Source organism: Phocoena phocoena, chromosome 5 (assembly GCF_963924675.1).
Source record: "Phocoena phocoena chromosome 5, mPhoPho1.1, whole genome shotgun sequence".
In the NCBI taxonomy this organism is placed as follows: domain Eukaryota; kingdom Metazoa; phylum Chordata; class Mammalia; order Artiodactyla; family Phocoenidae; genus Phocoena; species Phocoena phocoena.
Genome location: NC_089223.1, coordinates 32,756,928 through 32,772,605, shown reverse-complemented (window position 1 = coordinate 32,772,605; position 15,678 = coordinate 32,756,928). Strand labels below are relative to the sequence as shown.

Sequence of the window (15,678 nt, the reverse complement as noted above, 5' to 3'; positions counted from 1 at the left end):
AACCAAAAAAGCATTCTCACTTTCACTCACCTTTCTCCATTCCTGATTTCCACTCCCCAGAGGCAACAATTTTCAACCCTTCCACCCATTTTTTCTGGTATGTGTTCCATGTCTTCAATAACACGATCACGCAGCATTTCTTGATTTTTAGTCACTGGTGTTATCTGATTGATTCCCTACTGTGGATGATGAGAACTATACTCTCTCCCACCAGCCTGTCCACCCGACCCCCACTGCTTTCCTTTCTTCCATCCTCTCTATTTAGTTACATCACACATTTTGGCTAAGTCTTCACTCACTGCCCACGTTAGCGACTCAAGTGAGTACTAGTCACTCCCAGCCGGGTCACTACACATGCACTCTGTACTATTCTGCTTTCCCTTGAGTTTCATGTTCTGGTTTCCTTAGTTTTCTGTGTACCAGTCACCCGTTCATCCCCAAACCCACTCCTTGAATTGTATGGATCTTCTCAACATGCCAGAAAACACTGGCTGATCTCTCGACTTCATCTTTTTCTTGGAGATGCACTTGGTGAAAACCCCCATGCCTGGTCCAGTCTAGGCTGGCCGCATCCCCAGTCTGAGGCCCAGACACCAGTCCTGGATGCCCCTCCACCGTCCTCCTGGGGCATTCCTTCACGTGGAGGGGACTCTGCTGGTTGCACCCCTCTTTCCTGGAAATCCAGTTTTTCTCTTTCTCACTTTACTCTGTTGTTTCAGTCGAGCGTCCTGAGACAGGACACATGGGAGATGAATGTTTTTGAAATGTTGCATGTCCATAAATATCTTCATTCTGCTTCCAGACTTGATTGGTAGTTTGTCTATAGAAGTAATTTTCCCTTGGAAGTTTGAACACTTTGTTCTGCTCTCTTTGTAACTTGTGGAGATGGTGTTCAGGGGTCAGTGCCATCCTGAGTTTTGATCCTTTACATTTGACCTGCGTTTTTTCTCTGGATAGGCTCTTCCTTCTGAGTCACAATTTTCAAATTTCCAACCGGTGTGACTTGACGTGGCTCTTTTTTCATTTATTGTGCTGGGCACCTGGGAGTCCTTTCATTTGAAAACAGGTGTCTTTCAATCCTTGGGAATTTTCTTGTAGAATTTCTCTTAAATTTCTTACTTTCAGCTATCTTGTTGTCTTGTTCTGGAACTACTCTATTTTGGATTTGAGATTTCCTGGCCAGATCCTCTCATTTTCATATATTTTCTTTCTTCTTTTCCATCTCCTTTGGTGGTTTTTGGTTATTCTTTCTGAGGGAGTTTCATAATTTATCTTCAACTTTTCCATTAGATTTTCAATTTCTGTTCTCAAATTTTTCATTTCTAAGAGCTTTTGTTTGTTTCCATTTTTAAAGCCTGGGGTCCTTGTCATCATTGCAGAACCCTTTCCTGACTCAAGGACTTGGTGATCTTTGGCCATCTGCTTATATTTAAGGGGAGACACTAAAACACTGTTCAGAAGCTCCCGTAAGCAGAGAGAACTTGTTGACAGGCAGGAGCTGGAAGGGGACCTACCTGGGCCTTTTCATGGGAAGAATGATGACGGTCCATGTCTGTAAGTCTTTTCTCTTGTCCTGGATGGTTTTACAAAGAGTCCTCTGGTCTTCCATGTGCTGTCTGGCAGCCAGCATCCCCAGCCAAGTGTCAGGCCCGCATCTGATAGGCCGAGGGCAAGAGTACAAATAAAGTCCCACATGCCACATGTCTAAAGACTATAAGCCAAGCTGCTCTGCCAGGCCTGCCTGCAGGGTCCACCCGGGACCTGTGCAGCCTACTTGACCCAGAGCTTACAGGGGTCATGCGCTCCCCACTTGCCCCGCTGCTTGCAAACCAGAGTGTATAAAGACCTGCTGGGGCTGGACATGCGTGTATCCATTTCCCGGAGCTGCCATAACAATAGAAATTTTACTGGAGAGATAAATTGGGAGATTCAGATGACATACCGACACTACTATATATAAAATAGATAACTAATAAGGACCTAGTGCATAGCACAGGGAACTCTACTCAGTACTCTGTAATGGCCTATATGGGAAAAGAATCTGAAAAAGAATAGATACATGTATATGTATGACTGAATCACCGTGCTGTACACCTGAAACTAACACAACATTGTAAATCAACTGTACTCTATAAAAATTATTTTAAAAATACAGAAAATAAAAGAAATATTGATAGAAAAAGGGAAAAAAAAATTAGGAATTTACTCTTTCACAGTTCTGGAGGCCAGAAGTCCAAAACCTGCGTATAGGCTGGGCCATGATCCCTCCAAAGACTCTAGGGTGAATCCTTCTTTGCCTCTTCCAGCCTCGGGGGACTCCAAGTGTCTTTGGCTTATAGCTGCTTATCTCCAGTCTCTGCCTCTGTCTTCACGTGGCCTCTTCCTGCGTGTTTATCCTCTGTGCTTATGTGTCTCTGGGTGTCAAATCTCCCTCTGACTTTCTCTTATACAGATACCAGCCATTGGCTTTAAGGCCCACTGTAAATCCTGGATGATCCCATCCCAAGATCCTTAACTTGATCACATCTGCAAAGACTCTATTTCCAAATAAGATAATGGTCATGGGTACCAGAGGTTAAGAATTGTCCATATCTTTGTTGGGGGGGGGGCGTGGAGGGACATAGTTCAACCCACTGCAGCACGGAAACCAGGGAGGAGGACTGGTGCCATCAGACGCCCCAAGGACCCGGGGTAGGAAGGCCCCCCCCGCACACCTTACCTTCTCACTTCTTAGACTTAGGATTTCCAGGCTGTTCCTAGCTCCTTCCAAACGACCCCACCGCAGTGGAGGGAGAGAGGCAGTGCAGTTACAAGGGGGACCCCATCTGCTTAGACACCAGCTTCGGATGGCCTGGGGGGGTGGACAAATTAAAAACTCTATCTCTGATTTCCCAGGGCTGGAGCTGTTCTTTATTTCCACCCTTCTCCCTCAACCCACCTGAGGGCCTCCACCCTACACCAGCCCTCTTCTGTCAATTTCTACTCAACCAGCGACAAAACTTTCAAAATATTTTCTTAAGAGTTAGAAAAGACAAAAAAAAAGTTTTTGTGTTTCCAGGTTAGAGATGCACAGGGCCCTGTAGAGCAAGGCAAAGCCCGTGGGGCCTGATTGAGGACGGGGCTGGGATCCCTCCTCCAGACACAGGCTTTCAATGCCTCCGCCCTCCCTCCCAGCTCCTGGCCCTCGGAGCCCCGTCCAATTGCCCTAGGGGTGGGGTGCAGGGGAGAAGGACAACAAAGCCTCCCACCACTCTTAACTGAACCTTCTGTTTTCACCCAGCTGCACCCACACTTCCAGAAGTGCTAGGACCCCTCCACCCCGCAGCCTTCCCAAGGGTCTTCTTTCACAAAGGCTTTTCCAAAGTTTTTACTAGTGAGTTGAAACATCTTTTCATAAATGAGCCATTTGTATTTCCTCTTTTATGAAGTTCTTGTTCACGTGCCTTGCCCTTTGGCAATGTTTTTTCTCTTTTGGATTAAATTGTAAAAGCTCTTTTTCTATTCAAGTTATTCACTTCTTGCCTTCACATATGTTGTATCTTCTCCAGTTTAATTTGTCTTTCAAATATCGGTGATTTTAACGTATTTGATTTTTATGTCCTCAAAATTCATCAATTCTTTTACTTTACAATTTCTGGGCTCCACGTCATACCTAGAAATGCCTTCTTCACTGCGTGATTATTAAAATATTTACCCATATTTACTTCTAGCCCTTTTAAGATTTTCCTTTTTACATTTAAATATTTGATCCTTCTGAAGCCGGGTATGGATCCGGCTTTACATTTTTCCCAAATGACCAGCTAATGGTCTCAGCACCATTTATTGAACAATCCATTTCTTTCTCACTGATTTCTCACTGCTTATCATAGGGAGTTGGGTCTGTCCCTGGCCTCTGTGTTCTGTTCACTCATCTGTCTTCTTTTTCCTGGGCCAGTAATGCTTTCAATTAATTTCTGTGGCTGTATTGTAGATGTCAGTGGCTCATAGGCCAAGTCTTTAACTCTTCTTCTGAATTTTCCTGGCTATCCGTATGCTTCTCCTTCAGATAAGCATAAGTCTTAGTGTCATTTCAATCTCCAAAATAAATCCTCTTAAGATCCCAGATGGGCTTACATACCAGAAAAGAATTGTCCAAAAGTAGATTCCACCCTAGAAAAAATTATTGTACTATAGGCAACTATTACTAGGAAAGAGATGTCTCCAAGCACATCATTATCATTATCATAATGTGCTTGTTCCCTAGGAAATAAGAATATTGTTTCAATATCACTTGATCTAAGGAAGTTCTTAACTGTATCCAATATTTAGCAGAAATCTTTTCAGCTATAATTTCCACTCCCTAAGCTTTCCTGGTCTTCTGTAGAATAATTTATCATAGTTCTTTTAAAATGACTTGAGAAACAGACTAACAGATATAGAAAAGATATAGATATAGATATAGATATATATCTATCTAACAGATATAGATATCTATATCTAACAGATATAGAAAACAAACTAGTGGTTACCCAAGTGGAAAGGGAGGTGGGAGGGCAAATTAGGGGTGTGGAATTAAGAGATACAAACTACTGTGTATAAAATAGATAAGCAACAAAGCTTATAAGCTATAAGCTATAAGCTTACAATGTATAAGCTTATAGATAAGCTATAATGTATAAGCTATAAGAGCTTATACATTATGTATACATTATGTATACATACATTATGTATAAGCTATAAGAGCTATAAGAGATAAGCTATAATGTGTAGCACAGAGAATTATAGCATTATCTTGTAATAACTTTTAATGGAGTATAATCTATAAAATACTCTGCTGTACACCTGAAACTAATATAATATGGTAAATCAACTATACTTCAATAAAAAAAAGGCTTAGAATCTGATAGATAGCTACACATTTATGCCTGGGGCTATATTGCTTGTAAAAGTCAAAGGGAATTTATCTTCTCAACAAAACACCCAGTTCCCTGTTTTAAGGTTATCTGAACAAAAAGCACTGTGAACCCAAAGATCTTGAATAGCAAAAGGAAAAGGACCCAGGGAGCCTTTGGTTACAACTTTTACTGAGATAATTGGCCCTTGGATGAAGCACCTTCTTACAAAACTCTCATCTATTGTCTTATTTATACTCACAGTACTCCAGTGAAGTAGACAAGAGCAGCTTTTATGTCAATCTCCAGTCTCTAAGAAGGAAATGGAGACAAACACAGGTTGGTGACGTGCCCTGGGTCACCCAAAGCCCCAGTCAGCTCGATGTTTAGTGCTGGGTGGTACTGGGTGGCTGCATGGCTCAGGGCTCCAAGCCCATCCAGTGTTTTCTCCCCCAAAGCAGATGTCAGACGAGTGGGCCCTATCAGACAAAAGGAGGGGACTCGGGTACCGCTCTTCCCTGAAGGTTGCCACTAAGGTTTTGCTCCTGGAAAGCAGCCTTGAGCCCAGGTGCTGTGACCTCCATTTGGATATCAGGGACCACCTGGTGGGACCACCAGTGGGCAGAGAGCCCGGGAGAAGCTGCCAGCATCCCCTGCTGCTTCACCCACTTCCTCTCCTGGCATCATCCAGCCAGCCTCTGCTTAGCTGTATCACCTGGAGCTTTCATCTCTTATAAGGGAACCTCTCCAGCCTCCGACCAAGGCATAGGTGTTTTACGGAACCTGTTGACTTCAAGTCAGAGAAAGCATAGCCTGAAATACGGATGGCGCTGTTTCTTTCCATCTGTCAGAATTGTTTATGCCATTTGAAGAAAACAAAGGGAAAAAAAGCTGGTTAATGTCAGATTTGTGTAACAGATGCTTTATTTGCCTTCTCTTCTTTGCCATCATTAGGGATTTTTAGCTTTTGATGCTACTGGACTAGAGATTAAGCAGCCTGTGTTCTCCATGAAGGTTATACGATGATGTCTTTTCGAAGACTGGCCTTAAAGGCTTCAAATGACCCAAGGTAGTGGATTACCAGTGACCAACGGAAGGCAGGCAGCATGTGGGAACACTCTGTAGGTCAGCCTAAAGCACTTCCTGGGGATGGTCTCTATGCTCTCCCGCTCAGTGTGCAAGGGCAAGGCCACATTACCCCCCTTCCCTGGGGTCAGGGTTTAAATTAAATTAACAGGAGGACACAAAAATGCTGCAAACAAGTAGCTGGTCAGCTCTGACTCTAAAACCTTGAACTTGGAGATGATATTTACTCATTGGCATCATTTAAGACACCAGCAAAACAGATGTTTTTCAGAGGTTCTCCAATTCACAGATCATATACCAGAAGCCAGGGTAACATTGCCCATTAGGAGGCCACTCCCTACAACCTTGACTGAATTGCCAGACAAAACCACAGGAATGGGGCCTCATCTGGTTCCCTGACCTTAGACAGAAGAATCAAGTATGTATTAATAGTGACCTGATTACTGTTTTGTTTAGGGTGTGTATGTGTATGTGTGTTTTTGTTCCATAAGCAAATATTTTATTAGCACTTTCATCCTAAATTATTCCAGTACTAAGAAACATCACTCTTTTTCATGGTTTGGGTTTCTCATGTAATGTAAAATGCAAGCTAAGAAAACAAGAAAACTTTGAGAAGTAAAACAAGAAAAATTTTTATGTTTTTCAGATCTCTCAGACAAAGCTTTCTGCAGATGATGAGTGGAAGTAAGTGATTTGTATTTTTTTATAGATGGTATACTAAAAATTAGACTTCCATCTTAACAGTTTGAGAATTTAAATGAAGCCATCATTTTATTTATAAATTTCCCAGTATAGAAGGTGGGTTAGCATGGCCATGTGTGCACAGTGATTGTATAGACCAAAGCCACAGGGATTTCATCTGTTTTCTGCAGTAGGCTCCATGCAGTCCCACAAATGTGTATGTCCCTCAATACATGTCCTTATATGTCCTTGTCCTCTGAGGCACAAGACACATCTGGTTTTCTTTACAGGCTGTTTCCCCTGTGCTATGGCACCTACTGTAGGACCATTGGACCCCTACGGGCACCAAATGAAACAAAAGTGAAATGTTCCTCCTTTTTTGCATTATGGTTATCAATTATGAATATATTCCTAATCAAAGTAGAAATGTTTATTACATTTGTACACTACTTTATACTTTCCAAAGTACTTCCACATAGGTTAACCATCTGAGATGCATTTTACTGTATATGCACAAAATAGATTAATGTCATAAAGTATATTTTGTTTGATATCTATGCAAGCCCTCTTTTAGACTGATGATAAATTCACTCTTCTATCTACATGGCCTAAGTTGAAGTCCACTCATTACAGAGAATATTAAATAGTTATTTGGTATTTGGGGCTGTAAAAACTATAACTAAGTGCTTGTACCCTTTTATTTTTTTTGCACTTCCCATTTCTTCAGAAGAATGAATATATTTTTAAAAGAGCTTCTAGAAATCATTCTCGGCTCCTAAGCTCAGCTTCCAACACAGAAACTAATAGCCATGTAATTTTATTCAGGTTGCTTACCTGATGTGGATTTCAGCTTCTTCCTTTGATAAATGAAGGGGTTTCAGTACATCTATGGTACCTCCCAGCACTAACATTCTCAGATTCCATCTCAGAAAAGTTGAACTCAAGCAGGAATGTTTATGAGGGTCTGTGGGCTCATTTCTGTGCATTCTCCAGCAGGGGGCACCCCTGGGATTTGGATGGGGCTCTTACTGAGCAGCTCTGTAGAATTGCTGGTAAAGACAAAGACTCAACCCAGGTACCCAACAAGTGCCTTTAAAAGGTCCCAGAATGTTACCCTGGAGTGCTTTCTGATCAGTGCTCTGACTAAATATATATTGTGACCAGTCATAAGTGGACACTGAGAGATTTTGTGACTGATGGTTCCCCACTTGGGATGAAAGATAACGCTAACCAGTATTTATAAAATAATTGATTGGCAAGATTCATACTTTTCCCCCTTTTCCCTAATCTTGATCTCAGACTGCTCTCTCCTCTAGGCCAGTGAATCCCAATCTTGGCTGCACCTTAAAATCACACAGGGAACTTTAAAAATTACTGATGCCTGGATTCCATCCTGGAAATCTCTATCGGTTTGCTCAGGCTGCCATAGCAAAGCACCACAGACTGGGTGCTATAACAACAGAAATCTATTTTCTCACAGACTGGAGGCTAGAAGTCTAAGATCCAGAGGTCGGCAGGCTTTGATTTCTTCTAAAGCCTCCCTCCGTGGCTTGCAGGTGGCCACCTTCTCCTTGTGTCTTCCCTGTGGGAGTCTGTGTCCTCACGTATAAGGACACCAGTCATGTTGGATTAGGACCCGTCCTAACAACCTAATTTACCTTAGTTGCCTCCTTAAAGACACCCTCTCCAAACACAGTCACATTCTGAGGTCCTAGGGGTTAGGACTTCAACATATGAATTTTGAGGGGACCCAGTTCAGCCCAGAACACCCAGCAATGCTCACTTCATTGATCTGGGGTCCAGCCTGGGCACTGTGATTTTTAAAAGCTCCCCAGTGATTTCCAACTCACAGACCAGGTCAAGAGCCTCTGCTCTAGACTCTCTTTGAGACCACTTCTGCTGTAGGAAGTTAAACCAGATGACATAATATTTTAGTGGTTTTCTCTACCATTGTATAAAATTAAAGAGTCCAACTAAACACTGAAGCATTTAGCCATCCTCTGAATGTTTGTGCCTAAGATAATAATTAGGTCTCTTCTTTCTCCTTATAATGAAAATGATTTATACAACCCAGGAGTTTTCTGTAGCCCCGCGGATAATATTCTCTTCACAGGCACCATCTGCAGGATATCCTTGTACTTGAGAATGTTAGCAATTACTTGAAATTACCAATATTTGACTGGCTTTTTTTTTTACTTTCAAAAATGGCAATTTCATATGATTCAACCTAATAGCAATTATTATTCTTCATCTAGGTACAAATAAAATATATATGTGCTTTACAGTTTTAGGCCAATCCTGCGAGGTACAGAGGGATCATCATTTGAGATTTGCAAATGAGGAAACTGAGGCTCAAATAGAATAAGTGACTTTCCCAAGGTGATCAACGTGGCAGATCAGGGGCTAGAACCCAGATCTTCCCAGGGCCCATCAGTGAGCTTTTGGCCCCATCACTTTCCTTGAAAGGACAAGGCTGAGACCAAAAGCACACAGGAAAGCTAAGGGCTGAGAGGAATTGGTTTTGCTGACAAACTCAGGCTCCTCCTTTCAGCTGTCCCTTCCCCAAGCCCGGGGAAAGGGAGGAACCAAGAAGGACTTTGGAAAACTTTGTAATCAAAGCTTCAAAAACCCTACATTTGAAATTCCCAGTTGCTTCTTATGAATCCCACCTATTTTTCTTGTTCTGCTAAATGTGCAAGAGTTGAGGGCTTTTTCAGCTGACCTCCTTTGCTGGTTCCAGCCTGCGGCAGGAGAGGATGTACAGGATGCACGGCCATGAGTCCGTGCACGTGGAGATGGTCTTGATCTTCCTCTGTGCCCTGGTCATCGCCCAGATAGTGCTGGTGCAGTGGAGACAGAAGCATGGTCATTCCGACAATGTGAGTCACCCCGGGGGTCGCTGGAAGCCTGCTCCTCTTCCCACCACATCCCTCCTTTGTTACCACTTTGAAGGAAATGGTTTGGTTTCAGTTGGTGGCTCTCAACCCAGTACAGTTTTGCTCTCGGAAGCAACATCTGGAAACATTTGTGATGGTCACGTCTTAGCGGGATGGGAGGGGGGATAGGAGCTGCTACTGGAATGTAGTGGGTAGAGGCCAGGGATGCCGCTGAAAATGCACAGGACAGCTCCTCATGACAAAAATGTCAATAGTGCCAAGATTGAGAAACCCTGGTTTAAGTAACCCAATTTTCCTTTTGGGCATGAACTACTTCTGCCAGTGGCCCAGGACAGGAGGATTAGGAATGGCAGAAACAAAAGACTGAGTCTGTCTAACTTTGCTTCATTAGCAATAAACTGTCTTGGCGTTGATGGTTTCCATATCCAAGGAAGCGTGATAAGGCAGACACTGCGCTGACCTTGGCCACACAGAGCGGGATCCCGTTGTCACAGACCAATCCCACACAAGCACACCCACTGAAGCCTATTCATCTCATGGCCTCAGAGTCATACCCTGGGCTTGTTGCACCTGAGACCAGGCTACTGCAATGTGGAGAGAAGTGGTGCTCACATCTCAGGGCACATCAGAATCACCTGGCGGGCTCCTTAAGTCAGATTCCCAGGTCCCACACCCAGAGTTTTTGATTCAATAGGGGCCAAATAATTTGCACATGAACAAGTTCCCAGGTGGTACTGATGTTACTGGTCCTGGGACCGCATGCTGAGAACCAATGGTTTAGACCTGAGTATGGCCTGAGTGGAGAAACGTTGCAGAGGAGAAAGGTCCTCAATTAACACTCTCCATGGTTCAAGTCTTGGACTAGTCGTGTATAAGAAGACTTGCCTGTGACCTATGAAGGGCTGGCTTAGACCAGTATTTTATTTTCTTTTTACTCATCATAAATATTACTTCCTACATAGCATGAGATCTAAAGGAATTCTTTTGAGTTCCCTATAATATGTAAATTTAGGTAATTTTGAACATTTATTTAGAAAGGGGAATCTTGGGGGGGAGGGGTTTGTTTGTATTTTAAGCAAATGCATCCATGTGCTGCCATGTCACCATTGCTTTGTCAATTAAAATGAACACCCTCTATATTCCACTTGGACAAATTTTCTTCACTGCGTCCATCAATGTGGAGTTCACACACTGGCTATACCACAGATACACCTGCCCATGAGTCAGAGGTCCCTTGAAGGGCTTGTTGCCATTGGAGGTTCCGACCCTTGGTGGCTCAGGCTACAACTGTTGATTAGCTGGAGCGGTCTGCCCAAGTTGTTTCCTGTTGCTCACTACACAAGTTGTACTGCCTAGAATGCCTCTCCAGGAACGTTGCTTTTGACTGTTCTCCACTCCCCCCACCCCAAAACTAGACCCCGTTAGTCACCCCACTTCTCCCTGAGTTTCCTGTTTCTGTGTCCTTCTGTCACACATCTGTGCTATTTTATGGCTACCCAGAGGGCCTCTGTGGTCCTAAGGATACCTTGGAGGTAACCAGGTGACTGTGATCGTGGCATCTCTTAAGATGACCCAGTCTGGCACTTTGACAAAGCCAGGAGTCTAAAGATGCCCTCGGGGTCAAGGACAGATTTGGGTCTCATTGGAACTGTGGAGCCATTGGAACACTTCTGGGTTGGCTCATAGATACAGCTGAAAATGCAGTGGAGTATATTCTACTTCTTTGCCCATCTGTCCATCTATTACTGTATTGCCCGAAATGAATAGGTGGTGTAGGCCCCTTCCCCTGCATGTCTCTGATGACAATCTTTAGCTCAAGGTGAGATCCAGCACGTGAGGCTGAGCTTTCCCCATACTGCGGCTTTGACATTGCCCCATGCTGTACATCCCTACTTGTAGGTTCACTACAAGAGCCAACATCAGAACTCAGCCATTTCAGGAACTCTTGGTGACATCTGCAAACACTGGGCCTGGAAATGGTTCCCAGAGCACCAGTAGCTGATTCCAGCACTGGTTTCCAGCTTTTTTATTGTGCTCTGCATGAACGGGATCCAAAAACCTGAACCTAATACACTGCTCAGTTTAATATCTTTGGGATGGAATTTGCTGAACGTGTTTCCACAAAAGCTGACCTAAATAGCCTTATCATCCAAACATAACCTAACTTTTAACTTGTTTCTCTTGTCATTTAAGATTATGTAGGACCAACCAGAGCTAGAGCTTTGAACATGTTCATGAGGTTCCTGGCTTTTTTCTTTTTCTTTTTTAAAAATTTTACATATTTTTTAACATCTTTATTGGATATAAATGCTTTACAATGTTGTGTTAGTTTCTGCTGTATAACAAAGTGAATCAGCTATATGTATACATATATCCCCATATCCCCTCCCTCTTGTGTCTCCCTCCCACCCTCCCTATTCCACCCCTCTAGGTGGTCACAAAGCACTGAGCTGATCTCCCTTTGCTATGCATCTGCTTCCCACTAGCTATGTATTTTACATTTGGTAGTGTATATAGGTCCATGCCACTCTCTCACTCCGTCCCAGCTTACCCTTCCCCCTCCCTATGTCCTCAAGTCCATTCTCTATGTCTATATCTTTATTCCTGTCCTGCCCCTAGTTTCTTCAGTACCTTTTCTTTTTTTTTTAGATTCCATATATATGTGTTAGCATACAATATTTCTTTTTCTCTTTCTGACTTACTTCACTCTGTATGACCCTAGGTCCATCCACCTCACTACAAATAACTCAGTTTCATTTCTTTTTATGGCTGAGTAATATTCCATTGTATATATGTGCCAAATCTTCTTTACCCATTCATCTGTTGATGGACACTTTGGTTGCTTCCATGTCCTGGCTATTGTAAATAGTACTGCAATGAACATTGTGGTACATGGCTCTTTTTAAATTATGGTTTTCTCAGGGTATATGCCCAGTAGTGGGATTGCTGTATCGTATGGTAGTTCTATTTTCAGTTTTCTAAGGAACCTCCATACTGTTCTCCATAGTGGCTGTATCAATTTACATTCCTACCAACAGTGCAAGAGGGTTCCCTTTTCTCCACACCCTCTCCAGCATTTACTGTTTGTAGATTTTTTGTTGATGGCCATTCTGACCGTTGAGAGGAGATACTTCATTGTAGTTTCATTTGCATTTCCCTAATGACTAGTGATGTTGAGCATCGTTTCATGTGTTTGTTGGCAATCTGTATATCTTCTTTGGAGAAATGTCTATTTAGGTCTTCTGCCCATTTTTGGATTGGGTTGTTTGTTTTTTTGATATTGAGCTACATGAGCTGCTTGTATATTTTGGAGATGAATCCTTTGTCAATTGCTTCATTTGTAAATATATTCTCCCATTCTGAGGGTTGTCTTTTTGTCTTGTTTATGGTTTCCTTTGCTATGCAAAAGCTTTTAAGTTACATTAGGTCCCATTTGTTTATTTTTGTTTTTATTTCCATTTCTCTAGGAGGTGGGTCAAAAGGATCTTGCTGTGATTTATATTATAGAGTGTTCTGCCTATGTTTTCCTCTACTAGTTTTATAGTGTCTGGCCTTACATTTAGGTCTTTAATCAGTTTTGAGTTTATTTTTCTGTATGGTGTTAGGGAGTGTTCTAAATTCATTCTTTCACATGTAGCTGTCCAGTTTTCCCAACACCACTTATTGAAGAGGCTGCCTTTTCTCCATTGTATATTCTGGCCTCCTTTATCAAAGATAAGGTGACCATATGTGCATGGGTTTATCTCTGGGCTTTCTATCCTGTTCCATTGATCTATATTTCTGTTTTTGTGTCAGTACCATACTGTCTTGATTACTGTAACTTTGTAGTATAGACTGAAGTCAGGGATCCTGATTCCTCCAGCTCCATTTTTCTTTCTCAAGATTGCTTTGGATCTTCAGGGTCTTTTGTATTTCCATACAAATTGTCATATTTTTGTTCTAGTTCTGTGAAATATGCCATTAGTAGTTTGAAAGGGATTGCACTGACTCTGTAGATTGCTTTGGGTAGTATAGTCATTTTCACAATGTTGATTCTTCCAATCCAAGAACATGGACTATCTCTCCATCTGGTTGTATCATCTTTAATTTCTTTCATCAGTGTCTTATAGTTTTCTGCATACAGGTCTTTTGTCTCCTTAGGTAGGTTTATTCCTAGGTATTTTATACTTTTGTTGCAGTGGTAAATGGGAGTGTTTCCTTAAATTCTCTTTCAGATTTCTTATCATTAGTATATAAGAATGCAAGGGATTTCTGTGCATTAATTTTGTAAACTGCTACTTTACCAAATTCATTGTTTAGCGCTAGTAGTTTTCTGGTAGCATCTTTAAGATTCTCTATGTATAGTATTATGTCATCTGCAAACAGTGACAGTTTTACTTCTTTTCCAATTTGGATTCCTTTTATTTCTTTTTCTTTTCTGACTGCTCTGGCTAAAACTTCCAAAACTATGTTGAATAATAGTGGTGAGAGTGGGCAACATTGTCTTGTTCCTGATCTCAGTGGAAATGGTTTCAGTTTTTCACCATTGAGAATGATGTTGGCTGTGAGTTTGTCATATATGGCCTTTATTAGGTTGAGGTAGGTTCCCTCTATGCCTACTTTCTGCAGGGTTTTTATAATAAATCGGTGTTGAATTTTCTCAAAAGCTATTTCTGCATCTATTGAGATGATCATATGGTTTTTAGCCTTCAGTTTGTTAATTTGGTGTATCATATTGATTGATTTGCCTAAAGTATCCTTGTATTCCTGAGATAAACTCCACTTGATCATGGTGTATGATCCTTTTAATGTGCTGTTGGATTCTGTTTGCTAGTATTTTGTTGAGGATTTTTCACCTATGTTCATCAGTGACATTGGCCTGTAATTTTCTTTTTTTGTGACATCTTTTTCTGGTTTTGGTATCAGGGTGATGGTGGCCTCGTAGAATGAGTTTGGGAGTGTTCCTCTCTCTGCCATATTTTGGAAGAGTTTGAGAAGAATAGGTGTTACCTGTTCTCTAAATGTTTGGTAGAAGTCACCTGTGAAGCCATCAGGTCCTGGGCTTTTGTTTGTTGGAAGATTTTTAATCACAGTTTCAACTTCAGTGCTTGTGATTGGTCTGTTTATAGTTTCTATTTCTTCCTTGTTCAGTCTCAGAAGGTTGTGCATTTCTAAGAATTTGTCCATTTCTTCCAGGTTGTCCATTTTATTGGTATATAGTTGCTTTCAGTAATCTCTCATGATCCTCTGTATTTCTGCAGTGTCAGTTGTTACTCCTCCTTTTTCATTTCTAATTCTACTGATTTGAGTCTTTTCCCTTTTTTTCTTGAGAGTCTGGCTAATGGTTTATGAATTTTTTTATCTTCTCAAAGAACCAGCTTTTAGTTTTATTGATATTTGCTATTGTTTCATTTCTTTTTCCTTTATTTCTTTTTTTTTTTTTTTCTTTTTTTGCAATACGCATGCCCCTCACTGCCGTGGCTTCTCCCATTGCAGACCACAGGCTCCGGACGTGCAGGCTCAGCAGCCATGGCCCATGGGCCCAGCCACTCCACAGCATGTGGGATCTTTCCAGACCGGGGCATGAACCCGTGTCCCCTGCATCGGCAGACGGACACTCAACCACTGCACCACCAGGGAAGCCCCTCTTTTTCCTTTATTTCTGATCTGATTTTTATGATTCCTTTCCTTCTGCTAATTTTGGGTTTTTTTTGTTCTTCTTTCTCTGATTGCTTTAGGTGTAATGTTAGGTTGTTTATTTGATATTTTTCTTGTTTCTTGAGGTAGGATTGTATTGCTATAAACTTACCTCTTAGAACTGCCTTTGCTGCATCCCATAGGTTTTGGGTCATCATGTTTTCATTGTCATTTGTTTCTAGGTATATTTTTATTTCCCTTTGATTTCTTCAGTGATCTCTTGGCTAATTAGTAGTGTATAGTTCAGCCTCCATATGTTTGTATTTTTTACAGTTTTTTTCCTGTAATTGATACCTAGTCTCACAGTGCTGTAGTCAGAAAAGATATTTGATATGATTTCAATTTTCTTAAATTTACCAGTGCTTGATTTGTGACCCAAGATATGATCTATCATGGAGAATGTCCCATGAGCACTTGAGAAGAAACTGTATTCTGCTGTTTTTGGATGGAATGTCCTATAAATATCA

The 15,678-nt window shown here is 41.7% G+C and overlaps 1 protein-coding gene across 1 annotated transcript in view; it reads left to right on the top strand.

The window, feature by feature from the left end:
• The window catches only part of RNF175 (ring finger protein 175), a 77,803-nt gene that overhangs the window by 4,524 nt on the left and 57,601 nt on the right, over positions 1-15,678 (top strand). The window contains 2 exon segments of the mRNA XM_065877206.1: positions 6,604-6,641; positions 9,379-9,517. Of these exon segments, the coding sequence (XP_065733278.1) occupies positions 6,604-6,641; positions 9,379-9,517 (177 nt within the window).